The 27,047-nt window shown below is 38.5% G+C and overlaps 1 protein-coding gene across 1 annotated transcript in view; it reads right to left on the bottom strand.

The window, feature by feature from the left end:
• The window catches only part of pip5k1bb (phosphatidylinositol-4-phosphate 5-kinase, type I, beta b), a 57,608-nt gene that overhangs the window by 26,670 nt on the left and 3,891 nt on the right, over positions 1-27,047 (bottom strand). Inside the window, exons 2-5 of the mRNA XM_062998494.1 lie at positions 7,390-7,491; positions 5,893-5,961; positions 4,818-4,948; positions 2,337-2,454 (exon numbers count right to left, since the gene is read on the bottom strand). Of these exons, the coding sequence (XP_062854564.1) occupies positions 2,337-2,454; positions 4,818-4,948; positions 5,893-5,961 (318 nt within the window). The 5' untranslated portion in view covers positions 7,390-7,491. The remainder of the gene's footprint in view (positions 1-2,336; positions 2,455-4,817; positions 4,949-5,892; positions 5,962-7,389; positions 7,492-27,047) is intronic.

The raw sequence follows: 27,047 nt of genomic DNA, 5'->3' as shown, positions 1-27,047 counted from the left end.
ACTCATTAACTATGAAAATATGGACCTTGCTTTGTGCACAGGGACATAGTTGTGAAACTGCTTTTATTTGGGCTTTCTTGGACTACATCTGAAAAATAAATCCTCTTTAAAAAATTCTTAAAAGTCCCTCTAGACCTTGGCAGAGAGACCACAGTTTAAAATACTTGTTTTTTTGTGGATTTTAGTGCAGAGGAAATGGCACTCACAAAAGAGTCCAACACCTTTGGGATTGATTGGAATGCCGATGGCGCTCGGCTGGCGCAGTGGTCTATTTCGCTTGCCCAGCATTGGTCATCCTGGGTGTCTACACAGACATGATTGGCTATTTCTAAAATGGTAAACGGTAAAAAAACAAAGTTACATGGCTACATAGACGTGAATCACAATGCTAAAGAATGCAGAAAATGTGTTATTCTGTCTTTTAGCCCTAATAGTCATCCTGTTCACAGAAGGTCCTCATGTTGTATTAATACGGTTCACTGATCATGAAGGACCAACAATGTCTGTGTGACTACGGCACACTTCAATAAAGAGGAAATAATGAGCATGTTTATTATTAAAAGGGGTGGATGACTGACAGAAAGGAGGAAGTGAACATCGTGCACCTGGAAGCTTCTTCCATGCCCTGAGGCTGATTATTGCCTGATTAATATTATATTCTGCTGACAATTAACGTGTGTGTGTGTGTGTGTGTGCTGTATGTCAGCATACTGACATGCCTGCACACAAAACAATACACACCTACCTCCATGCACACATCAACACATAAACATATATTACTACACACACACACACACACACACACACACACACACACACACACAGCTGCTCTGCATTGAAGTAAAGCTACAGTAAATGCAGTTTTGCTGCAGAGGCAATGCAGATGCAGCAATACCATCTGGACCTGAGAACAGCCAGAGCCAGCAGAGCCCAAGAGTTGCTGCAAAGATATTTGTCAATTAAACAATAAAGGCTGCATTCAGGATTGGACTACACATGTGTAGCAAGGAGCTTCTAGATAGATAGATAGATAGATAGATAGATAGATAGATAGATAGATAGATAGATAGATAGATAGATAGATAGATAGATAGATAGATAGATAGATAGATAGATAGATAGATAGATGGATGGATGGATGGATGGATGGATGGATGGATGGATGGATGGATGGATGGATGGATGGATGGATGGATGGATGGATGGATGGATGGATGGATGGATGGATGGATGGATGGATGGATGGATGGATGGATGGATGGATGGATGGATGGATGGATGGATGGATGGATGGATGGATGGATGAGGCCCAAGGACAATCAGTTATTTACAAATGACTAGCTTAGAAACACTGGGAAGCATTTAGGAAAATTCTGGCAACCTTAAAGGTATGAAATGCACAAAGGTAATAAGAATAATTGAAAGGTCTATAAAATGTAATACAAGGCTGCATAATGCAACTCTGGAGATATAGAATAATCAACTCTACGCTATGTGCGGTGTGTACTAATGAGCCTAACATATGCTGGAATATTTTTTCATTCAGAGCTATACAATGCTCAACACCAGATAAATGAGACTTATAAAGTGTCAAAACTATGCCACAAATCTCCTGGTGACAACTATGTGCAAGTTGAACAAAGACATAGAATGCCTTTATTTGTCATATATACATATACAGATGTATAGTACAATTCTTTCTTTGCATATCCCAGCTTGTTGGGAAGCTGGGGTCAGAGCGCAGGGTCAGTCATTGTACGGCGCCCCTGGAGCAGAGAGGGTTAAGGGCCTTGCTCAAGGGCCCAACAGCAGCTGCATGTCAGAGTTGGGATTTGAACTCTCAACCTTCCTTACTCACTAAGCTACCACTGTCCCATTAAATTCAAGGCACTGATTTCTATTCATTGTGGAGCAGTGGGTAACACTGTTGTTTCACAGCAAGAAGGGCCTGGGTAGTTTCTGTGTGGAGTTTACATGTTCTCCCTGTGTTCACGTGGGTTTCCACTCTCTGGTTTCCTTCCACAAGTCCAAACACATGCATTCAGGCCAATTGGAGCTACTAGAACGGCACTGTGATGGACAGATGACCTGTGGGAAGGGTTTTCCCCAATGACCCAGTGTGACCCTGACCAGGATAAAGTGGTGATTAAACAAATAAATTAATGAATTATTCCTATTCCGATTCCTATTCCAATTAGACAGTCAGTCTTGACTTAGATCTGAGAACATCGGTGATCAAAAGGCTACATTATCAGCCATATATAGTAAGTGGGTATTGACCTTGCAATGGAACAATTTTAGTCGAAACAGGTCAAATAAGGCAGACTAATGCTTACCAGGTAGTCATCTGGCTTGATTCCAAACAGCTCTCTGAAGTAACGGAACGCCAGTGGAGCATAGGTTTTGAAACGGAAGTCAGCATAGTGGTGCGCCGGAGTCAGGTTGCTCCCCTCACTGTCAACAGAAAAAAGTACAAATTAATTAAGACTTCTATATTTAGGAGCACATAACTGTCTAGTATAGGTGTGCAGCAAGACAATATTACAATTTGGAAAAAATTACATAATATCCATAAAGGTTGTACAGTATTTTGCCTCCAGTAACCATTCTCAGATCTTAACATACCTCGCTGTAATGATAATCCCATGAGAACAAAGCAGTGTCTAACAAAAACACAGTTTTGGCCCAAAACAGAGAGGGAAAGTTTCCAGACAAAGCAGTACTTCATCCCTGAGGACTAAGAGGCCATTTGATCTCTTTGCGCACCATTCACAGTGGCCTCACTTGGAACACGACACACTGGAGAAAAATATGCGATGTAATCCCTTCCTAGTGCAAAACACACTGAACAATCCCTAAGGCCAAGGAGGGTCTGCTTCCTCCATACAGCATTTACGTGATAAACAAACAAATGCTGACACACGTGTGTCAGAGATCTAAGTGACCTGGGAGAATTTTGACACCATGGCTTAACATCAATCTTCAAGGTGTATTGATGCTATGACAGAGCTTGATTGTATTTAGATTGACCTATTTTTCCTAAGAGACCTTGGAGGAACCTTTTTGTTAAAAACACAAAACAAAGATTGCTGCTGTGTAATGCTCTGAAATGCCTAACACATAAAATACATTATATTTAAAATTAGGTATGTAAATTAGGTATGTCTCAAACAAATATCAGAAGTCATCACCCATACAGTATTTGTTTTTTGTTTTAGCACTCAAAACCACTACATTAATTTTCATAGCAGGTTTATGATTATGTTCAGTTCAGGAACCCTATAGAAACCATATACACTGATTAGCCATAACATTAAAACCAACTCCATGTTTCTACACTCACTGTCTATTTTATCAGCTCCACTTACCATATAGAAGCACTTTGTAGTTCTACATTTACTGACTGTAGTCCATCTGTTTCTCTGCATACCTTTTTAGCCTGCTTTCACCCTGTTCTTCAATGGTCAGGACTCTCCCAGGACCACCACAGAGTATGTATTACTTGGGTGGTGGGTCATTCTCAGCACTACAGCGACACTGACATGGTGGTGGTGGTGTGTTAGTGTGTGTTGTGCTGGTATGAGTGGATCAGACACAGCAGCGCTGATGGAGTTTTTAAACACCTCATTGTCACTGCTGGCCTTAGAATAGTCCACCAACCAAAAATATCCAGCCAACAGTGCTCTGTGGGCAGCGTCCTGTGACCACTGATGAAGGTCTAGAAGATGACCAACTCAAACAGCAGCAATAGATGAGCGATCGTCTCCGACTTTACATCTACAAGGTGGACCAACTAGATAGGAGTGTCTAACAGAGTGGACAGTGAGTGGACACTGCTGTGTCTGATCCACTCATACCAGCACAACACACACTAACACACCACCACCATGTCATTGTAACTGCAGCGCTGAGAATGATCCACCACCTAAATAACACCTGCTCTGTGGTGGTCCTGTGGGGGTCCTGACCATTGAAGAACAGGGTGAAAGCAGGCTTCAAAGTATGTAGAGAAACAGATGGACTACAGTCAGTAATTGTAGAACTACAAAGTGCTTCTATATGGTAAGTGGAGCTGATAAAATGGACAGTGAGTGTAGAAACAAAGAGGTGGTCATAAGATAATCCTTTATTAGTCCCACAATGGGGAAATTTACAATATATAATGTTATGGCTGATCAGTGTATATAGTACAATTTATTGAACCGTAGTATGTTTTATGCATTAAAATACATTTGCCGGTCTTTGACTACAGTCTATGTCTGTATTATAATTTTTAGATCTTGGTAAGTGCGAGTGGCTTGCATGGGTGGCCCAAACTGCAGTCACCAAAGCAGTAGCAGTTTCTGCCATTCTAAAACATTCCTCTCATATCAACAACTGATAGAAACACTGACGAATCACTGACATGTTCCCAATATATATTGTGATTACGACCTTAATATTAGCACATAGACAAAAGACCACTGGATTGCCAGCCAGCATCTGATGGGCATCAGCCATAAGGCATGCTACTACTAATAACAACAATAATGCGACTATAAACTCATATCTAAGATAAATACAAACTGCCCTACAGCCAAACAGCACTACTGGTAGCCTCACCACCCTCTAATAACACTGTATGTGAACTTGTGGAGCTTACAGTGCAATGTCTCTCTTAAGCTAAAATGTCAGGTCACCTGAGTATAGATTCATTAACTTCTACTAGAGACAATATGAGTGTGCACTACCATACCAGTGTATAATTAAAATATTGCACATTTCTTGGAATTTAACATTGTCTAAATAAGGTCCTAGGTACATTTAGTTTAACTTACCCAGGAAAGAGCACAGTCTCCACCACATAGAAGTCCTGCATGAGAACATCTCGGTCAGGTTTTGAGGACAGTTTACCAACAGCATGACCAATGCCCAACTGAATGGCTCCTTTCAGAGTCGATGAAGTTGTCTGATCAAATATAAAAAAACAAACAGTCAGGACTGATGTAGTTACATGATCGTTACAGACAAACTGTGATTTGACATTAATTGAACTAAACACTTGATATAGCTTTGGTAAGGCTCTATTTATTCTACTTTACCTTCCTCTAAGGTGATGGTTGATTGAATACATTATGTAAACTTTCACAGGTGAAGTAAGCTAATGGATAAGGGCACCCCTATGTTGTAAAATTAATGACCTTTAACAACATATTTTTAGCAAGTCTAGACAAAACACCTGGTTGCATTACAAAAGGTGACATTTGATCTATATAAAAGGTGCATTGCAACATATTTTTTGGCAAATGGAATAGATAGGTTCTGTGTTTTACATTATTTGTGATTTACATCTTATACTGAGGTTTTTTTATATTATATAAAGGCACTGAATAAAAATATTTTAAAACCAGTTCAACTGTATTTTGTAAATACACACTATATGTGTAAACATGGAAGTTACACTTAGTTTGACGATGTAATAGAAAAATAACACATATAGGGGGCATTAAAAGTGAGTCTGAGTAATAGAATAGATAGGATAGAATAGAATGCCTTTATTTGTTATATATACATATACAGGTGTACAGTGCAACAAAAAGCCATTGTACGGCGCCCCTGGAGCTGAGAGGGTTAAGAGTCTTGCTCAAGGGCCCAACAGCGGCTGCATAGCAGAGCTGGGATTTGAACTCTCAAACTTTTAGTTGATAGTCCAAAGCCCTACCCACTAGGCTACCACTGTCCCGTAAAAAGACAGAATTATGTAATTGGTAATTGGTAATTGGTGCAGCCCACACTTTAAAAACACCCTACTTAGGTACGGCATTTAACATAAACATTACTAGTCATACACTAATGCTTTTGATATTGGGTTTAAGAATAAAAAAAAAAACATTTTATCTAACTCGTGTTTACCTTTTTATAGATTTTTTCTCTGCTGTTGTTGCCTGTTCCTCCACCTCCTTTATCAGCCGCAGATGACATCTTTCAGAAAGAGAAGATACTGTGTTAAAACAAGCAGGTTAATATTACCCCTACAAATTAAACCCGTTATTTTAAAATTTAATTTTATATATGTGGTAGTGGTAAGGGCAGTGATAGCTCAGTGGTTAAGGTTGTGGACTAGTAATCAGAAGGTTGCTGGGTCAAGTCCCATCACCACTAAGGTGTGTCCCTTTAAGCAAGGCCCTTAACCCTCAAATGCTTCAGTTGTATTTGGGCACAATTGTAATGAATTAACAGGAAAAACCAAGGCATTTTGAGAAGCAAAACCTTAAGATAAAACCCAGTGTAGCGACCACTCTACCCACTGTGCCACCATGTTCATGCCTTTCAACAAGCATTTCTGTGTTAAAACACTGGTCACATAGCTGGAACACACTTTGGACAATGCACCAATTCCAGAGCAATGCAGACCCACCAGTTATTCACTCTCTTACTCATTTACCCACCTACAGTACAACCACCTAGTACAAGCAGTCCTGCTTTGGAATATTTGGAGGTGGAGGGTAACCAGAGTAACTGAAGAAAAGACAAAGCAAGGCAAGAAAGTTAAATCCAGGCCCCCAGATTCCATGTTTACAACTAAAATACATAATTGAGTTGAGACTAAAATGTGGGACCTAACAGCCAAATTTGACCCTAACCCTTGAAATATACAAGAAAGTATACATAATCTGTCCATGAGAGTAGAGGATGGAGCTCTTCTCTCACCTGTTGATTACTAACCAGCCCAGTTTACATACCACAAAGGAACTACACACTAGATTTGTAGGTGTGTGCAGTATAAAGAATAGCTAGCAGGTGTGAGTTTCAAAAAAATATTAATAGAAACTACATATATGATACAAAAAGTTCTTATTAAGCTAAATTTTTATGTTTTTACTTTTAGCACAGCCATAATATAGTTTAAATATGAGGAATCTTTAAAAAGTTTCCGCACTTTTATATTTTGGTTGGAAATGGTGAGGATGGGAGGTGTAGTAATTGGTCGTGTCTGACAGACTGAGAGAGAGCGTATAGTCCAGATTTAGCACCATATGATTTCCACCTTTTTGGACCGCTCAAAGAAGCTTTAAGGGGAAGAAGATTTTCATGTGATGATTATATGAAAGCAGCTGTGCATCAGTGGCTACACGCTCAATCAAAAAACATTTTTGCTGTTGGCATTAAAAAGTTAGTACGATGCTGGAAAAAATGCCTCGGAAGGTGACTGGGTAAAAAGTGATGTAATTTCTTTTTTGAAATTCTTAATAAATATAGTTTAAAAAAGTGTGGAAACTTTTTGAAGAACCCTCGTTTATTCAATTTTCAGCTCCAAAAATGCATGTAAAACACTACTAAAATACTAAAAGATTTCTGACTGAAATTCTGATTCTCTGAGCCCACTTAAGGTGACTATTTTAGACTCACCTTGTTTTAACCAAAAACGCAGGCGCTGGTCTGTTCACGGCTGCTTCGTTGCTCACTCATGTGGACCCGGTGGATGAGACTTCTTAGAGTCTACTTTTATTTCTAGAATAAAAAAACTTTTGTTAACACACAAAATAAAATAAACGACATTCGTTAAGCGCAACCGAATAAACAACACTGACAACAATAGCAAGTCAGACCCAGCAAGACCACAACCCTCCCCAGCTGGCTGTTTTTGCATAAATGCTTGGACACTCCTCCTTTATGTGAGTGTGTTTATGTGTGTTATTGTGTTTCTCACCTGTCAGCTTAATACCTGATTTGGAAGGAAAATGTGACAAGTCTCTGTGAACAGTTCACAAATCCCAGCCCGCTGTGGTGTTATTGCCCCCAATTCTCTCACAACAGCAGCTGTTCAAATATGTTGTCTTTTTTTTACTGGTACTGAACAGTCTGTATAGCAGAGAGCTTTCTGTTCTGGCACTCAGAAGCACATTGCCAAGTCATAATGCATTTGTGGGTCTTGCAGTTATGATTTATTATTCAATATTAAATGTAATTTCTATCTAAACCTTGGAGACAGAGCTTGATTATTACAAAAAATTATCTCTATTACAAACAGAGCTTGGGATTCACAAGTGAATTCTGTTGGCTAGAAACATTACAGAGCTCCAAACAGAGACCTTGTAAGCTGAATAAGGCTAAAATAGGTTGAATTAGGTTGAATAACTTATAGTCCTATAGGCCTGTAGTCTAATACTTTACAATCTCAATGAAAACAGAAGGCATAAGTAAACAGCTTTGGTGTGTGTAGAAGTGTGAGATAAATATTTGGCATTTTAGAGACAATCAGCATAGCAGAATATGTTAGTACACAGTATTTACCTATAGGGTGAGGCTATATGGTTATATACAGTCCCCTGCAAAAATGAGCCACACCCAAGATAGCAAAATACTTTTAATGGTCTTAAGAATAAATCACTGGTCTGGAATTTAAGAAGAACTTTACAAATACACTCCCAAGACCTTGATAACTCACACTAAAAGGCCATAGTGATTCAGAGTGGGGCAAGAAGGTCCTGGGTTCAGTTCCCAGGTGGTGCGCTCTGGGTCATTACTGTGGGAAGTTTGCATATTCTCCTCGTGCCTGTGTGGGTTCCTTGAGTGCTTCAGTTTCCTCCTACAGTCCAAAGACATGCAGTCAGGTTAATTGGAGCTACTAAAGTCCCAATAGGTACACCGACCTGGCATAACATTATGACCACCTTCCTAATATTATGTTGGTCACCCTTTTGCTGCCAAAACAGCCCTGCAACTGTAATGCACTGTGTATTCTGACACCTTTCTATCAGAACCAGCATTAACTTCTTCAGCAATTTGAGCTACAGTAGCTCGTCTGTTGAATCCCCACATGCATCAATGAGCCTTGGCAGCCCATGACCCTGTCGCTGGTTTACCACTGTTCCTTCCTTGGACCACTTTTGATAGATACTGACCATGCAGACCGGGAACACCCCACAAGAGCTGCAGTTTTGGAGATGCTCTGACCCAGTAGTCAAGCCATCACAATTTGGCCCTTGTCAAGCTTGCTCAAATCCTTACGCTTGCACATTTTTCCTGCTTCTAACACATCAACTTTGAGGATAAAATGTTCACTGTTTTTCTGCCTAATAAAAAGAAAACAGGTGCCGTGATGAAGAGATAATCAGTGTTATTCACTTCACCTGTCAGTGGTCATAATGTTACGTCTTGTCGGTGTATAAGTGTGTATATAAATGTGTGTATGTGTGTTTGCCCTCTGATGGACTGGCAACCTGTCTGGGATGTTTCCTGCCTTTTGCCCAGTAAATCGAACCCACCAGTGTGGTTTAATGCATTGGTTTAACACATTAAATAGGGGCAGTGGTTTAACGCATTAAAGAGGGGCAATAAATCATGATTTAAGTTGCACAGCAATGATCTAAAGAGATGTCTTCAAAGACCTTGTGAGAAATACAATAGTGTCTGCATCTCAACAACAGTTATCATAGGAAGAGTGGTGTAATGTGTGAGAAGCCTTTTAATATGCTGGTACTGGAGAGCTGCCTGTCAATTTAATGTGAAAAGCATTTCATAGTCATAAGTTACTTTATCTCTATTTGTTTGTTTATTGGTAATTTCTTGCTATCCAATTTTTTGTTTACTGCAGATGAGGTGATCTTCAAACACAGACTTCATGTCCACCTCACCACAGGTTTATCGTATTGTGCTGTATGGTCTTTACAAGGCCAGTATGCTGGGCTGGACAACATCAGGCTCTCTTTTTTATGCTGGCTTGATTCAGCGACTCCTAGCCCTCACAGACAAAACAACCCTGGGCAGGTGACCTTCATGAGGTTGGGTGTCAGAGTGGCTGTTCTGCTTCTTATCTAGTCTGGGGTTTTATTACAAGGTTCCTCTCTCTTTATTCTTTTTGTCAAGAACTCGAGTTGTCACACACTAGTGGACTGAGTAGCTGGTGTGGTGGTAGCACAGTTTTCACCTTTTCTATTTTATCTGTCTTTTCCTACATTCCTGTGTGGTCTTGTGTTTTACTGGGAGATTATCAGTGATGCCTCTGTGGAGTGCCACCTGAGTTTCCTGACATTCGCTGTGGGCAGTGTAGGTTGATTTTCCTGTGGGGTGAACATCCCTGTTTTCTCCATTTTTGTGCGTCCATCTATTCTTTTGCCTTTCCGCTTCAGTATTTTATTGATCAGTTTTAAGTCTTTTTTGTGTGTGACTCTTTAGCCACATTATCGTTCTATTTTAGTTAAGTATCTGGTGAGGTACAACCCACCCCATCACATGACTAAATGGATACAACTACTACTCTTTCGAATATTATTTAGTTTTTTTATTGTAGATAAACAATGATTAACATTAGAGACTCATTCACTCTCCACCCTTACATCTATACCAAACCAATGTCAACAGAGCAGACAATTTAATAAGGTGATAAAAAAAATTTGTTAAATGGGGGAAAATGCAAATAGCCTTTAGGATTGAATACTAAAACCCCTTATTTACAATATAAAAAAACAGTTACTATGGGTGCTAATGTATGTTTTGGTTTATTTATATCTATACACGTGTAAGTGTGGGTATAAACATTGTCTCATAAATGCAGCAGGGAAAAAAGCATGTGAATGAAGGATAATGGTCTTTCAGGGAACAAGCATAAACATGCAGCATGCCAGTGGCAAGACCGAGTCCTTATTCAGTCCTGACAACAACCAGCACCTATTTTCTCATTAACTGAATCAATGCAGGCCTGTGTGCCACATTGTTTACACCAGCAGATTCTGAGAAAGTGTGGATGGGCGTGCACAGGGCAAGTGGAGGTGAGCGTGTTGACAGAATAGTTAGACTTGAAAACACAGACCTACACTGAATATGAAAAGCTTCATTCTATACCTTAATGTAAATGTTGATGTGAATAAACAATTTAGTAACTGTCCTGCAATAAAACTGCAAAGAGTAATGTTGCTAAAATGCTATCAATGTCACCCAATTTTCTATAAAGTAGTAAATACAGACCATCACTGTAGTTGTACAAAACTCACTTGAAGATTAAGTATAACTTGTTCAGACTTCCATAACTTGTTTGCTACATTAGCCTTGAAGCTTAAGTGCAAGCATGTGTGGTTGAATGATTGCATTTGGGCAGAGTAAAAAACACATACGTTTATTAATTTTTTTTAAATAATTTGCCCAAACCATATATAGAACAGTTGTGCTTGTCCAATGCAAAAAAAAAAAAAAGACCTCAAGCCCCAAGATTCATATTTGGCTTGACATCACTTACCATCCTTCATTAATTAAGGAAGATAAGCATAATTTTTTTTTTTCCTAAACAAACACAAAAGTAGTGAACATTTCTCGAGTGGAAGAACAGCTGAGTCTTTTACTGTCATTACTTTACTGTAATGGCTAATTTACTGTAATCACTGGTACTTAATAAAGAATTTAGAATGCAATTAATTTAATATACACTTACACTGATCAGCCATAACATTAAAACCACCTCCTTATTTCTACACTCACTGTCCATTTGACCAGCTCCACTTACCATATAGAAGCACTTTGTAGTTCTACAATTACTGACTGAAGTCCATCTGTTTCTCTACATGCTTTGTTAGCCCCCTTTCATGCTGTTCTTCAATTATCAGGACTCTCCCAGGACCGCTACAGAGTAGGTATTATTTGGGTGGTGGGTCATTCTCAGCACTGCAGTGACACTGACATGGTGGTGGTGTGTTAGTGTGTGTTGTGCTGGTAAGAGTAGATAAAACACAGCAGCGCTACTGCTGGCCTTAGAATAGTCCACCAACCATAATTGTATAACTGCAAAGTGCTCCTATATGGTAAGTGGAGCTGATGAAATGGACAGTGAGTGCAGAAACAAGGAGGTGGTTTTATTGTTATGGCTGATCAGTGTATATTTCTCATATTCATGCCTGGAAGAATACGATTTCAGACACCCCTAAAGTGGACCATACCATTTCTCATCTCATTTGGCTGCCTTCACTCCCATTACTGGTCGCGTCTTTATTAAGGTTGCAGCTGTGCAAGCCAGAGAAGGCACTGTATGTTAATGTAAGTAGCATCTAGCTAGCTTGTTTAATACACTTTATTGCTTTCTGAGTTTCTGAATTTGATTATGTTAACTGCATATTAATGAATGCTAACATCAGCTAGAGTAGACTGAAGTTATAATTTAGCTAACTAATGACCCCTTTCACCCGTGAACTATTGTTTTTACCTCTTTTTGAGGTTCCAGGTATTAATAAGAAGGGTCAGAACTGCCCATAATTCAAACTATGCCCACATTAACTATAATACAGCATGACTTAGCCTAACTGTATTTTTAGAGGACTAGCACTAACATTTCTTATTCTTGTAGTATTTTTTTAAACACTAGCCTCTACTGTACTAAAATTGCCCTTGTTGCTTTTTTCCCATTAATTCTTGATGTCATAGTTGAAAATATCCAATTTTGTCCAACAGCAATGCCAGTAATACTTCTACAACACAGCCAGACTCTTACCCACGCTCTTTTGTACATGAAAATGCGAGAGCAATTCATCAGCGATGCTCTCTCTCTACTGGTTATAAATGTTAGTGCATATTTAACTCTTCTAACCATACTGACACAGAACAGTTTGTGCTTTCCAGCACAAGACATTTTTCCCAGGAGGTTTTTTGATGCCAAAAAGGCCAACAAGGAAATCAAAATCTACGTAAGAGATGCCAAAGGGCTCATAAAAACAGTCAACACAATGCCATGTCTTTTAAATTACTGCAACTCTCTGAGGATCTGAAAATTGTGTGAAGCTTGTGCTGCTCATAATAACATTCTTTTCTACCTGATTCCTGCCAAAGGCATTGTCTGCCCCCTGAAATCCTGTCTCCAGCATCTCCAGAACAAATACATAAAGCAAATAAAATTAAAAAACATCCTCTATGAATTAAAAAAATATTTTAATTACTATTTAGTCTATCCAACTTTTTTATACTCTACTTCCTAAAAGTTCCCACCCATAAGCTGCAATACACTTACCACACAACAGCTATAAACCTAGCTGTTAGTATTTCTAAGCTATCCACCCCTCTTTCAAACTTAAGCTTAAGCATTGGTATGAGTAAGAGGTGCAATAACTTTCCTCTAGACTTTCCGATTGATAAGTGGGACAGGAATGCAAGCCCACCCATTTAGAAAACAGTATCACTTATGATCTCTTCCACCCTTTGTCTACAATGGCAAGGCATCCTCAGGGTTCAAAGTTGCATTTTTCAGATGATAGTAACATATTTTTTCTATTTCATCACTTGTGCACCTGTTTATCTTATTATTGCTATAATGACTTGAAGAGTGGGATCAACCCATGTTAGTGTATTTTATTATTAGGATCCCAGCCCAAATAAGGAACTGGTCAAAGCAGAAACACACTATTAGAGAGTAGGATCACAAAACAGGTCTTCTAGGACCAAGGATGTTACTGTAAAAGTAAAAGTAACAAAGTTGGCAAGCAAATGACTCCTTATTGGGGATTTAATTTCTGTGCCAGGGACAGTTTAGGATTCTTGCTCTTCATCATAACACTTTTATATCTGTGTTTTTACTGTGGTTGCTCAGCAGCAATGCCTGTAAACACACACCAAGGCACAAAGAAAATGAGGTACATATAACTTCATGTGAAGTTACTTTAATGACTGCTGAATACTTTCAAATTTCTTTTGAAGCATGAAGTTCAGTTCTATAACTGACCTGGTCTAACTGCAGAACTAATGTCTTCAGCTCAGCACGCCATACATGGACAGTCTTTGTTCACAAAAGGTTTAGTTTTTAGTGCTTTTCTTGGACATATTAATACAATGACTACATTAAAGGCTTAATATACTGTGCTGCAGTTAATACAACCCCAAATCAGTAAAAGTTGGGACAGTATGGAAAATGCGAATAAATTAAAAATGCAGTGTTCCTTACATTTACTTTGACTTTTATTTGATTGCAGACAGGTTGAACCCAAGATACTTCATGTTTTGTCTGCATAACTTTGATGAGCAAAGACGAACAGAGAATCTCCAGTTTGTCAACAAATGTGTGAGAAAATTATTGAAATGTTTAAAAGCAATGTACCTCAAAGAAAGATTGGAAGGGATTTGCAGATTTCTCCCTCTATAGTGCATAACATCATTAAACGATTCAAGGAATCGGGAAGAATTTCAGTGAGTAAGGCCAAGGGCGCAAGCTTAAGCTGAACACCCGTGATCTTCGATCTCTCAGACGGCACTGCATCAAGAACCGCCACTCAACAATAGCTGATATAACCACATGGGTGAGGGATTACTTTGGCAAACCTTTGTCAAGCACTACAATACAGAGTTACATGCACAAATGCCACTTAAAACTTTACTGTGCAAAAAAGAATGTTTTTTTTCTTATGTTAACCGTGTCCAGAAGCAGCGTTGACTTCTCTGGGCTCGGAGGCATCTAGGATGGACCATCACACAGCGGAAACGTGTATTGTGGTCAGATGAATCTGCATTCCAGGTCGTTTTTTGGAAAAAATGGATGTCGTGTGTCCATTTTATAAACTAATAGCGTCCATGTAGGTTTCCACCAGAAAGTTCTTCCCACCTCCTTAATTCTCATTAATCTCTTTAATAGATTGCCTATTTTAATATGTTCTTATGGTAATAGTAGTACAGCAAGTAGGGTGGGTGCCAAACAGCCTTTGGTTACTGTTTGAGAGGAATTATGCATGTTTAAACCTAAGTGTTTGCATAGTTTTTCTTCGTGTAATCTTATTTGTCCCTACCTTTCAAAAAAAGTACTTAAAGTAATTGTAAATGGATTGGCGGCCTGTAATTTCTCCCTGCAGCCAGTGTTTCTGGGTGGCGTCGGACCTATCATGACCCTGATCTGAATTAAGTGGTTAGTCAAAATGAACTACTGCCCTATGGTGATTCACTCTAAATTGAACCTTTAAAGTCCACAGAACCCTTAAGCTGTGCAGCCAAAACAACCGGCACCATCCTATAAAATGCTGTTGATTTGAAATTTAAAAAACTGAAACCAAAGTTTGCCATTGATTTTAACACATTGGCAAATTTTATTCACACTATTTTTTGTCTAATTTAATCACTACCTAATTTTTAAGCTGCAATGTCACAAGGCATTTGTTTACCTAAGATAACTGCTTTTATTCTCTTCCCAGCCACAGATATCTTGCATTGTAAGGGCTCCAACATGCAATTTCCTATAAAGGATTTAAATGATGTTCAAGATTTGATCTGGTACTTTGCTAACTAACCTATTGTGTATCATGACAATTTCTTGAAGAATGATATATCACCCACAGTTAGTCTTAATCACTATACAACAACGATTTTGTCTTGAACAATCACCTAAATATCACCTGAATTATAACTAGCAATGCAACTATTCCAGTGTACTGCCAAGTCCAAGAAACACTGAGCCAGAAGCACTGAACTTGAATATACTCCTATGGCTCTGAGGTGCCTAACTAAATATTTCCAAAGTACAAAGGAGTTTACAAAATTTGATTACTGATTGACCAATGCTCTTGAAATAGGGGGTGAGGAGAAGATAAACAGAAAGGAGGCACAGAAACAGGATAGAAGGAGTGTTGAAGCTCAGGAACTGTTTACTATTCTAGGCGCTTCTACTCTGCATGTGTACAGCAGTGTGACGCAGCTGATTAGGACAGACTGCACCAGCCAGGAGTTTTGTGGCAAGGGCAATGAGAAAAGATTGCAGCGGAGGCAGGGGACAGGAGGGTTAAGGACAAAGATGAGAGAGAGGGAGGTGACAGAATAATATAAAATGTGAACATGCATTTGCAATGTAAATTAAGCAGACCATGATCTAAATATCTGCTTAAGATGCAATAAGGCCACCAGATTAGAATTGCAAAGTCATATAAAACTGAGTGTACTTCAGTTTGGCCTGTTTTATCCTCTGGTGTTTATGCAGTTTTATTAAGCTGATTTATTACACTGGAATGCAAAACTAGATATACATTTATTAAAAAACTTTTTTGTAACCTATAATTGCTCATATCAATCATGTACAGGTAGCAACCTGACCATAAAACATTTTTAAATCAGATGTCATTTTGACTATCAATACTATTATTATGAATACTATTATTAGCATTAATAACGTGTCTGTATGCAATATATCCCAGCTTATCACATTTATTTTGTAACTACCTTAAAAGACCTCACACATAGTCTTGCACCTTTGACTTTCTCTCACCCTTGACCATTGATTTGATCTTCCGTTCTTGCTATTGTTTTCTGAAAACTAGCGGGCACAGACACTCTAGTTGGCATTTACAGAAGACTGAGCAGAGCAGTGGTGATTACTTTCCTGCACAACCATCAAAATAAACAAAGGTATTGTGGCAGGGAATTGTAATAGACGGAACTGAGCCAAGCATTTAAAAGTCTTCAAGTAGCTGCTCAAACAAACACAATCACAATCACCATCACAAAAATACCACTATGCTTCAGCAGATGTGGCACCTTGCCACTGCAGGATAGTGTTTAGTGGTACCGATTTTTTCTTTGAATATACAAGACAAAGCCAAGAACATAAACTTTACCACAGCAGATGAAGACCATTAAACTCACAGAATACAAGAGACATACTGCATTTAAACATTTCCTTAAAGGATAATAAGACCTAGCTGAGTTGGGTTTACAGACTAAGAACTGAAGCATTGTATCTAGTTTTGGCCTGAAATGCTATATTGGGATCTGACTGATTAAATCTATTGACATACTGTATTTTATGTGCAATTTTAAGTGACATGACACAGATTATGTATCTAAACACACATCTAGGACACAAATGGTCTTAAGGCTTGTCATCATCAATACTCTGATGTTTCACATAACAAACCAATGCAGAGAGTCAGGTTTGTTACTAAAAATCTGTCAGAACTGAATCAATATCTAGTATTGGCCAGTACCAAAAAGTACAAACATGTACCAAAATGATATGTATTGTATTAAAATGCAAAAAAATATTAATGTCTTAGCCTAAACACTGTAAAATATACATCTATGACCCCTTTAATTATTTATTTTCTGTAGGCACTTGTTTATAGTGAATGTACAGCATGGCACCAGTCCATCATGGACCTATGAGCAATGTTAAGTACCCAGTGGTACATAAGGTAAGTGGAACCTGAAGTACCTAGACAAAAAGTCAAACGGACACAGACAACAAGCCAGATTTCATAAAGATAGTAAGTAGTGCAGAGGATCACAATCAGGACCTTAATGCTCTGTGACACTACACTACATTTCTACCACACTATGGTTGCTAAAAACATAGTCAATACAGAAATCAATACAGATTACAGAGAACGACATTACTAACACAGTAATAATCCACCAATGCGAGGAAATAATTCCTCTATAGACAGTCGAGAAATAAGCTTTCAGAGCAGTAATTAAAATACTGGATTTGATGAATGTCTTGACAGGTGAAAATACTTCAGGTCAGCTGCTATATCAACGCTATACCAATGACACCTAAGCAAGCTGGAAGCGGAGATGTATAAAGTTTTTTTCACTACTGACCTGTGTTCAAGTTGTACAGTGGAGTCATACACTGCCTGGCCAAGAAAAAGGTCACACACTCTAATATTTCGTTGGACCGCCTTTAGCTTTGATTACGACACGCATTCGCATTTTTCCCCAAGATCTTGTATTGATGATGGGATATTTGGACCACTGCGCAAAGTCTTCTCCAGCACATCCCAAAGATTCTCAATGGGGTTTAGGTCTGGACTCTGTGGTGGCCAATCCATGTGTGAAAATGATGTCTCATGCTCCCTGAACCACTCTTTCACAATTTGAGCCCGATGAATCCTGGCATTGTCATCTTGGAATATGCCCGTGACATCAGGGGAGAAAAAATCCATTGATGGAATAACCTGGTTGTTCAGTATATTCAGGTAGTCAGCTGACCTCATTCTCTGGGCACATAACGTTGCTGAACCTAGACCTGACCGACTGCAGCAACCCCAGATCATAGCACTGCCACCACAGGCTTGTACGGTAGGCACTAGGCATGATGGGTGCATCACTTCAGCCGCCTCTCTTCTTACCCTGATGCGCCCATCACTCTGGAACAGGGTAAATCTGGACTCATCAGACCACATGACCTTCTTCCATTGCTCCAGAGTCCAATCTTTATGCTCCCTAGCAAATTAAAGCCGTTTTTGCCAGTTAGCCTCACTGACAAGTGGTTTTCTTAAGGCTACACAGCTGTTTAGTCCCAATCCCTTGAGTTCCCTTCGCATTGTGCATGTGGAAATGCACTTACTTTCACTATTAAACATATCCCTGAGTTCTACTGTAGTTTTTCTACCATTTTTTTCTGACCACATTCCTTCCTCAAAGATGATGTTTCCCCACTGTCCTTCCACTTTTTAATAATGCGTTGGACAGTTCTTAAAACGATTTTAGTAGTTTCAGCAATCTCCTTAGATGTTTTCTCTGCTTGATGCATGCCAATAATTTGACCCTTCTGAAACAGATGAACATCTTTTCCACGACCACAGGATGTGTCTTTCGACATGGTTGTTTAACAAATGAGAAGCTACTCACTGCATCAGTTAGGGTTAAATAACTTGTTGCCAGCTGAAACATAATCACCCATGCAGTAATTATCCAATGGGAGGCTCTTACCTATTTGCTTAGTTAAATCCAGGTGGTCACCTTTTTTTTTGGCCAGGCAGAGTATATCAGTATAAAAACATAACAGTGCACTCCATCAGTGGTGACTGGGAGATTGCAAACATCATTTACTTTGTTAAAGGGAAACCTAAGGGTAATTGTAGTATACTTAAATATCAAATTAACAATAAAAAATGTATATATTGTTTCATGCGTACTGATTCCATCATATATTGTGTCATTTTGTGGGGCCAAGCAAACCTTATAGTACTCATAACCTTCACTATACACATGATGAAATGAAAACTTTTTATATTCTATGTACTTGTGATACTAAAATCAGCCACAGACATATAAAAAGTCCCAGCCATACAAAAAGTAAAACATATGGGGTTTGTAATACAAGCTTCTTAGTGGTTCTATTTCTGATATTCTATTTACAGTAAAATAATTAAAAACACCAAAAAGCAGTTTTACTACAGTTTACTTAGTACAACGTATAAATTACTTACCATCATAGGAAAGACTGCACATATCCTCATCAGTAAACATTTTACTTTAGTTCTCAGTACAGACACAGTTATGTAAGCTTAATCAAATGAAGCTCACATGGCCACTAATTTTATTAGTGATACTGACCAAGACACACCAACATCCTCCTTATGGGTCTGCCCAATACGCAAATCGTATCCAACTCATAGCAACCTCAAATGAAAAAACAACATATAACAATTGCACCAGAAACCACTTTTTAGCAATAAGGTTTTAGAAAACTGTCAATAAAGAGATATGAATGTTTTAGGTAAACATGTAAGAGAGACTGGAAGGTCACTGGTTCTAACCCCACCACTGCCAGGTCACTGTTGGGCCCTTGAGCAAGGCCCTTAACCCTAAATTGCTTAGACTGTGTAAGTCGCTTGGGATAAAAGCGTCTGCTAAATGCTGAAAATGTAAAAAGGAGGTCAATCTTAAAGCAAATAAATAATAATTTCCAAGAACTACAGATGATTGCATCTAATTTAAGCCACTTCTGTTCAGTATTAATTTGTTCTGCTGTTCATCATTAATTATTTATACCACAAAATGATCATTTCCATGCAGGGTGGTCATAAATAATATTTAATGACACACATTTGTTTAAAAGAAAGGCAAATAAAAATCAAAGGATTTTAAAAAGTATGATGACTTGCACTACGATCCAGGGTTCGAATCCCGAGTTGGGCGTCTACATACAGGCAAGTTCGGATATTTCTTGTGGGGGGCAAGTTCTGTTATAACACTTCCTTCATTGTTGTTATGTGGGTGCCTCATCACATGCCCAAAGTAACGTAACTTGCTAGACCTAATGTGGTTCAGTTGCTTCGTTTCTGTTCTGGCCATTCTGTAAAACTGCTCACTGGTACTGATCTTCCTCCATGAGATTTGCAGCAGTGTTCTGATGTACTGGTTCTCAACAGCCTGAATGCATCTTTCTTTTTCTTTCTGCAGTTTCCAGGCTTCACATCCATATGTGGCTACTGGCCAGACCAATGCTTTCGTTTTTTGTATCATGGTGATGGTGCTAATAGAATTTTTTTTTTTCACGTCTTTGTTAACTTGACCATCACCGCTATGCCCATTGCTGTTATTGACTTCATGTCACCTGCAATTTCTGCAGTATTTGATACTTTACCACTCTTACCTTCCACCATAATCTGAAGTGTATTTTCAGTATTCCTTATTACTTTAGTTTTTGCTGCATTTATCAGCATGTTATATTCCCTAGCCTTCTAAAAACAAACACCAGCTCCTGGAGATGTCAGAAGCACACCTGAGATTGCTAATGGTCTTTCAACCATTCCTAAAACCTTGTGCAAATCCTTGTCTTTCTCATGACTTGTTCCTCATGAGTAATAAACAGACATGGTGAGCCGTTACATCCTTGCTGCAACCATTTTCTTATCCTAAACCACGCAGATGTATCATTTGCTGTTCTGACAGCAGCATCAGCAGCATGTTTTTGGCTATATAGATTCCTCAGTCAATAAAACAGGTGCAGAGGGAAACCCATCTCGAGCATGGTTATCCATAATTGGTCATAATGTACGATGTCAAATGCCTTTGTGAAATCTATAAAACATAAATATAGTGCCTTGTTCGAGTTGGAGTGATACAAATATAATGTAAAAAATACATATGGCAGTCAGTAAATGGGGTGGAGTAAAAAAATAATCTTATTTAAATGATTAAATGAAGCAAATCTCACACCCAAAAAATACACCAGTGATGGACAAAGTGTATAACTACCAACATCACTAACTGAACACTTTTTACAACAATCAAATGACCTTTTAACAATTCACTTAACATACTGTATGACTTTTTTAATAGACAGACACAAACACCAACAGCAGCCAGTTGGAGCAAAGTATTTAGTTTCTATTGACACTGAAAAAACAGCAGAGTGAAGTACATTTGCGAGTACATATAAACTACATATAAATACACCTTTACTTCTTTTGTAGAGCTAATTAAAACTTACTGCTTCTTGTTTATTACAAAGTTGTGACCAGGCATGTGACAATCATTATACTGGGGACATATTACTCAGCTTGAACATACCAGATGGTAATACATTAACCATCTTGTCTTGTAAACCTATAGCTATAACAGCCCACTGACAAAGTAAACAGCTTACAGAGATGCCATACGGATGGCATTGTATACAAAAGTACTTCATGAACGAGTCTGAATCTGGTGGAGGCAGGTGCAAGAACTGATTTACATTAACTGCTTTCCAAGTCAAAACAATAACCTTTGGCTGGAGGGTTCGTGACAGGACAAAAACACAAACCCTCCCATACTTATCACACAGGTCTAAGGTGACAGCTCTCAAAGTATATATCAAAGTATTTCAAATGAATTACTCACAGGCTTGTGAAAGGTCAGCAACCAATATATTTAACAACACGATTGAGATGAAATGCGTTAAGAAATGTTCTAAAATTGATTATAAGAGAATCTACAGGTCACATGTTTCTGTGAGATGACAATGATTTTTTATATGCACTTGTAAAAAACACGTCATAATTGAGATTCAACTCTTCTTTTTCTGTAACTAAATAATTAATACTTCTTTGTTCTCAAATTTTATACATTTATTAGCAAATTAGTGTAAAATGTTTTATATTGTCATTTGACTTTGAATTATTTAGCCTCAATAGCCATAGGTACCAAAAGAAAAGCAATGTTAACCCAACAACACCTTACCTACCATAAAAAAATGGGGGTGGTAGTATTATGTTCTGGGAATTTGCTGCCACCGGAACTGGTATATTGCAGAAAGCAGATGTTAGATCATATAAACTCTTAGCACTACCTCAAACCATCAATCAGGAAATTAAATCTTAGACACAGATGGGTGTGTCAGCAAAGATATTGGCAAAAAACACACATGGAAATTGGTTTTGGAATGGCTATATCAGGCTATATTTAAGGTTTCGGAATTGCCCTTCTAAACTCCTGAACTCAACCCTATTGTAAATATAGGTTTATTGTTATAAAAAGTCGTTTTTATGCCAGAATAAAATGCTTAATCATTTTAATCTAATTAAATATCCTGTTTAGATTCATGGTATATAGCAGATGCTTCTTATTCAAAATGACTAAATACAATTCAAGCAATTATAGGTTACCGCCCTTGCTCAAGGACCCAACAATGGCACATAGTTGTTGTGTCACTTGAACCAGCCACCTTCTGATTACTAGGCTAGAACCCTAACTGTTAAGCTACAACCACCCTCAATTTTACAGCAGTTTACAGCTATAAGTGACTCAACAGTTGTGACCAAATACAATTTAAGCAACTGAGAGTTAAGAGCCTTGCTCAGGGACCCAACAGTGGCAGGTTAGTGGTGGTGGGGCCTAAAGCCGCGACCCTTTGATTACAAGTCCAGTTTCTGAACCACTGAGCTACCACTGCCCATTTTAGAAGATTGATTTTGCACATAACCATACAATCAGTGTACTAGTAGAAAATACATTTACACCATTAAAAGGTTAATACCTTAAGTAATTAAAGTTTTGTGATCCTGCTCACTAATGCTTGCAACATATGGTAAGAATACAATACAAAATGTTGCATAAGCAATGCATATCACAATGCATTATATATTACACAAAAGCAAAACAATTAGTTAGGATTTTCTAAAGTGTCACACACAAACAGACATTCTCTTCTGTAGACTTCCATGAGAATGTGACTTCTACAAAACAAGATATAATTCAAGAAAGAAACACTTGTCTCATTTATGGAGCAAAGTCTAGATAAACCAAAAACCATAACATACAGAAAAGATAAACAAGAATGATCTAGTAAATGTCAATGAAAAACAAAAGCTCTGTTCACTGCATTTTACTGTAATTTGTACGCAAACAGAGCAGACACTGTATTTGCATGATGTGAGACATGAGGAAGTCAACATCACCAGTTCCAAAAAATTTGGGGCAGTAGGTAAAAGGAAAAAAGAAAATAAAAAGCTCTCCTAAAAATAGAAACTTGTAAGCTGGCTTACAAAAATTCAATTGATACCATCACAATGAAGAGATACAGGGGTTGGACAAAATAACTGAAACACCTGTCATTTTAGTGTGGGAGGTTTCATGGCTAAATTGGACCAGTCTGGTGGCCAATCTTCATTAATTGCACATTGCACCAGTAAGAGCAGAGTGTGAAGGTTCAATTAGCAGGGTAAGAGCACAGTTTTGCTCAAAATATTGCAATGCACACAACATTATGGGTGACATACCAGAGTTCAAAAGAGGACAAATTGTTGGTGCACGTCTTGCTGGCGCATCTGTGACCAAGACAGCAAGTCTTTGTGATGTATCAAGAGCCACGGTATCCAGGGTAATGTCAGCATACCACCAAGAAGGACAAACCACATCCAACAGGATTAACTATGGACGCAAGAGGAAGCTGTCTGAAAGGGATGTTCGGGTGCTAACCCGGATTGTATCCAAAAAACATAAAACCACGGCTGCCCAAATCACGGCAGAATTAAATGTGCACCTCAACTCTCCTGTTTCCACCAGAACTGTCCGTCGGGAGCTCCACAGGGTCAATATACACGGCCGGGCTGCTATAGCCAAACCTTTGGTCACTCTTGCCAATGCCAAACGTCGGTTTCAATGGTGCAAGGAGCGCAAATCTTGGGCTGTGGACAATGTGAAACATGTATTGTTCTCTGATGAGTCCACCTTTACTGTTTTCCCCACATCCGGGAGAGTTACGGTGTGGAGAAGCCCCAAAGAAGCGTACCACCCAGACTGTTGCATGCCCAGAGTGAAGCATGGGGGTGGATCAGTGATGGTTTGGCCTTGGCCCAATACTTGTGCTAGATGGGCGCGTCACTGCCAAGGACTACCGAACCATTCTGGAGGACCATGTGCATCCAATGGCGGTGCCGTGTATCAGGATGACAATGCACCAATACACACAGCAAGACTGGTGAAAGATTGGTTTGATGAACATGAAAGTGAAGTTGAACATCTCCCATGGCCTGCACAGTCACCAGATCTAAATATTATTGAGCCACTTTGGGGTGTTTTGGAGAAGCGAGTCAGGAAACGTTTTCCCCCACCAGCATCACGTAGTGACCTGGCCACTATCCTGCAAGAAGAATGGCTTAAAATCCCTCTGACCACTGTGCAGGACTTGTATATGTCATTTCCAAGACGAATTGATGCTGTATTGGCTGCAAAAGGAGGCCCTACACCATACTAATAAATTATTGTGGTCTAAAACCAGGTGTTTCAGTTATTTTGTCCAACCCCTGTATGTTTTACCTTCTAACCTATGTATATTATTGTAAATATACAGTATGACAAATTCTAATGCAGCGCCTGCAGCACATTTCAAAACAAGGACAAGGACAATGGAACTAGAACATAAACACTGTAATAATATACATATAATGTGATTTAATACTGTGATTATTGTATGTACTTTCAACAAAAGAAAACGTTAATATGTTTTCTCATAATCTATGCTACTCGCGCTTTACTAGCGCTTTAGGCTTTAGTGGCCTTGAAGGTCAAACTCAAACTCATATCTCTAAACTAGTGAATGCTGTAGAATAGCTTTTACACAGAAAAATATTATTCAATCAAGTATTTCTATGAGAAGTGCATTTTGAGTCCAAACAGCATTTGATAAGATTTGATAACAGGCATAAATATTTTTATGTATTAAAACACATTGCTTTAAATAATAATGGTATACTCACTGCCAACTGTATCATGAAAACTGTGCCTGTGTGTGCTATGAAGAAGACCACAACTTCTGGGGGAGGGCATTAAAGTACATTAAAGTACAGTCCTGCAAACCAGTTTGAGATGGTTTGTGCTTTGTGACATGGCACAGTATCATTCTAAAAGTATCCTTAATAGGATGGGCGAATTGTGGCACTAAAACGATGCTTGAGTGGCATTAAAGGGCCCAATGTGTGATAATGTGTGCTTAAGATCTCTATACTTGGCTGACAGGTGTGGAACTCAATGTGGTTATCTGCTGGTACAGCCCATACCTTCTAAGAGACGTTGTGTGATTGGATATGCATTTCTGCCCACCATTATTGTAACAAGTGCTGATTTGAGTTATTGAGTTATTTACAGAACTGCTGCTCACTGGCAGATTTTTGTCTCATGTGAAATACTACTAGCATTTTTATGTGAAATACTACTAGCCTGTCTTTTGGTCGCTATTATATATTAGTGAATTTAGATCATTAATCTGAATCATGATTTTAATCTGGACTGTCACAGGAACCATATTCAACACAGCTTTGATTCTACATTATAATTATTCCACCCCATTATGCAAAAAGATAAAGAAAAACATTTTGTAAAACTTGAAAGTTATGTTATTTACTGCTAAATGCTAATGACAGGCCTTGACTTTGGGAGTGACATACCATATTTAAATTGTGACAGGGCAAACCTCCATCTGGATAATGTAAAATACCTGTTTGTGGTTATAATGCCAAACACCTGACTGTATTTCCATTTATTATATTATTTTTTCTGCCTCTGTAAAAATGTTTAAAACTAGTTGGATTTTTTCCATATTTATGAAAAGTTTCTTGGCTCAAAAGACACCATATTGCAGAAACAACCAAACCTCTTGTGTAATATTTAACCCCAAGCCCTTTTTATGATACTTTATGACAGTGGTTCATAGGCCTGATTCCCTGAATAGCCTTGACTTAACTTGTATTTCTGAGATATGATCTCTAACAGTAGTCTAATGCACTCAGAAATTAAACAGCCGTTCAGTGTCAGTGCTATCCTAAGTGAGACAAGTGATTCCTGAACATTGTCCTGAGGAGTCAAATAAACTTGAGCATAAACACACATCTTCTTTCAATTGTTACCCACAATCACATGATAAAAGTGCCCTGATGCAAAACTATTTAAATGATACAATCTCAAAGCATGGACCAATGCTATTCATTTAATACTTGGTAACATAACAGGATTTTAGATGCATTATTTGAATACACATGCTAATATTAGCATGTATTAATATCAGCAAACACCACACCAAAAGCAAAGATACCTTTAAAATAAACAGAAAAAAATAAACTTACAACACTGCAACTCACACTGCCGTGAGCTGAGAAAGACAAGGATCTTTGACATATTTACAGATAAATATAATAATATAAAAGCAAAATATACAAATTCAAGAATTTAGTTAAATTCACAGGTGGCTTGGTGGGTAGCACTGTCGCCTCACAGCAACAAGGTCCTGGGTCTCTGGGTCCTTTCTGTAAGGAGTTTGCATGTTCTCCTTGTGTCTGCGTGGGTTTCCTCCGGGAGCTCAAGTTTCCTCCCACAGTCCAAAAACATGCAGTCAGGTTAATTGGGGACACTAAATTGTCATGTAGGTGAATGGGTGTGTGTGTGTGTGTGTGTGTGTCTGCCCTGCGATGGACTGGCGCCCCATCCACGGTGTTACTTTGTGTCTTGGGACCATCAGCTCCCCCAAAGCGACCCTAGTTAGATAAGCGGTTAAGAAAGTGAGAGTTAAAATCACATTATTTCAAAAAGCCCTGTAACACATGGCACTTTGTCCAAAGTATTCCTGCACTGCACCCAGTGTTCCCCAGTCAAACCAGACCTGCTGTTAGCCTAACCAGGATAAAGAAGTTAGGAAAATACAACTAAATGTTTGTTATCTTACACAAATTAATGTTCTTCTTTCCTTAGGGAGTTGTTTTGTTAACTCAGAAAAGAGTCATTTTTATGTTTGGTCTACCCTTGTTTGATTAACATGTTTGCTTGATGAGAACATGATACACTCAAAACAAGCGCCACCCATCCTTTTTTGTAAAAAAAATAAAAAATAAAAAATAAATGCCACCAGTGAATACTAC

The sequence above is a fragment of the Trichomycterus rosablanca genome, chromosome 7 (genome assembly GCF_030014385.1).
Source record: "Trichomycterus rosablanca isolate fTriRos1 chromosome 7, fTriRos1.hap1, whole genome shotgun sequence".
NCBI lineage: Eukaryota > Metazoa > Chordata > Actinopteri > Siluriformes > Trichomycteridae > Trichomycterus > Trichomycterus rosablanca.
This window is presented reverse-complemented; position numbering and strand designations above follow the sequence as displayed.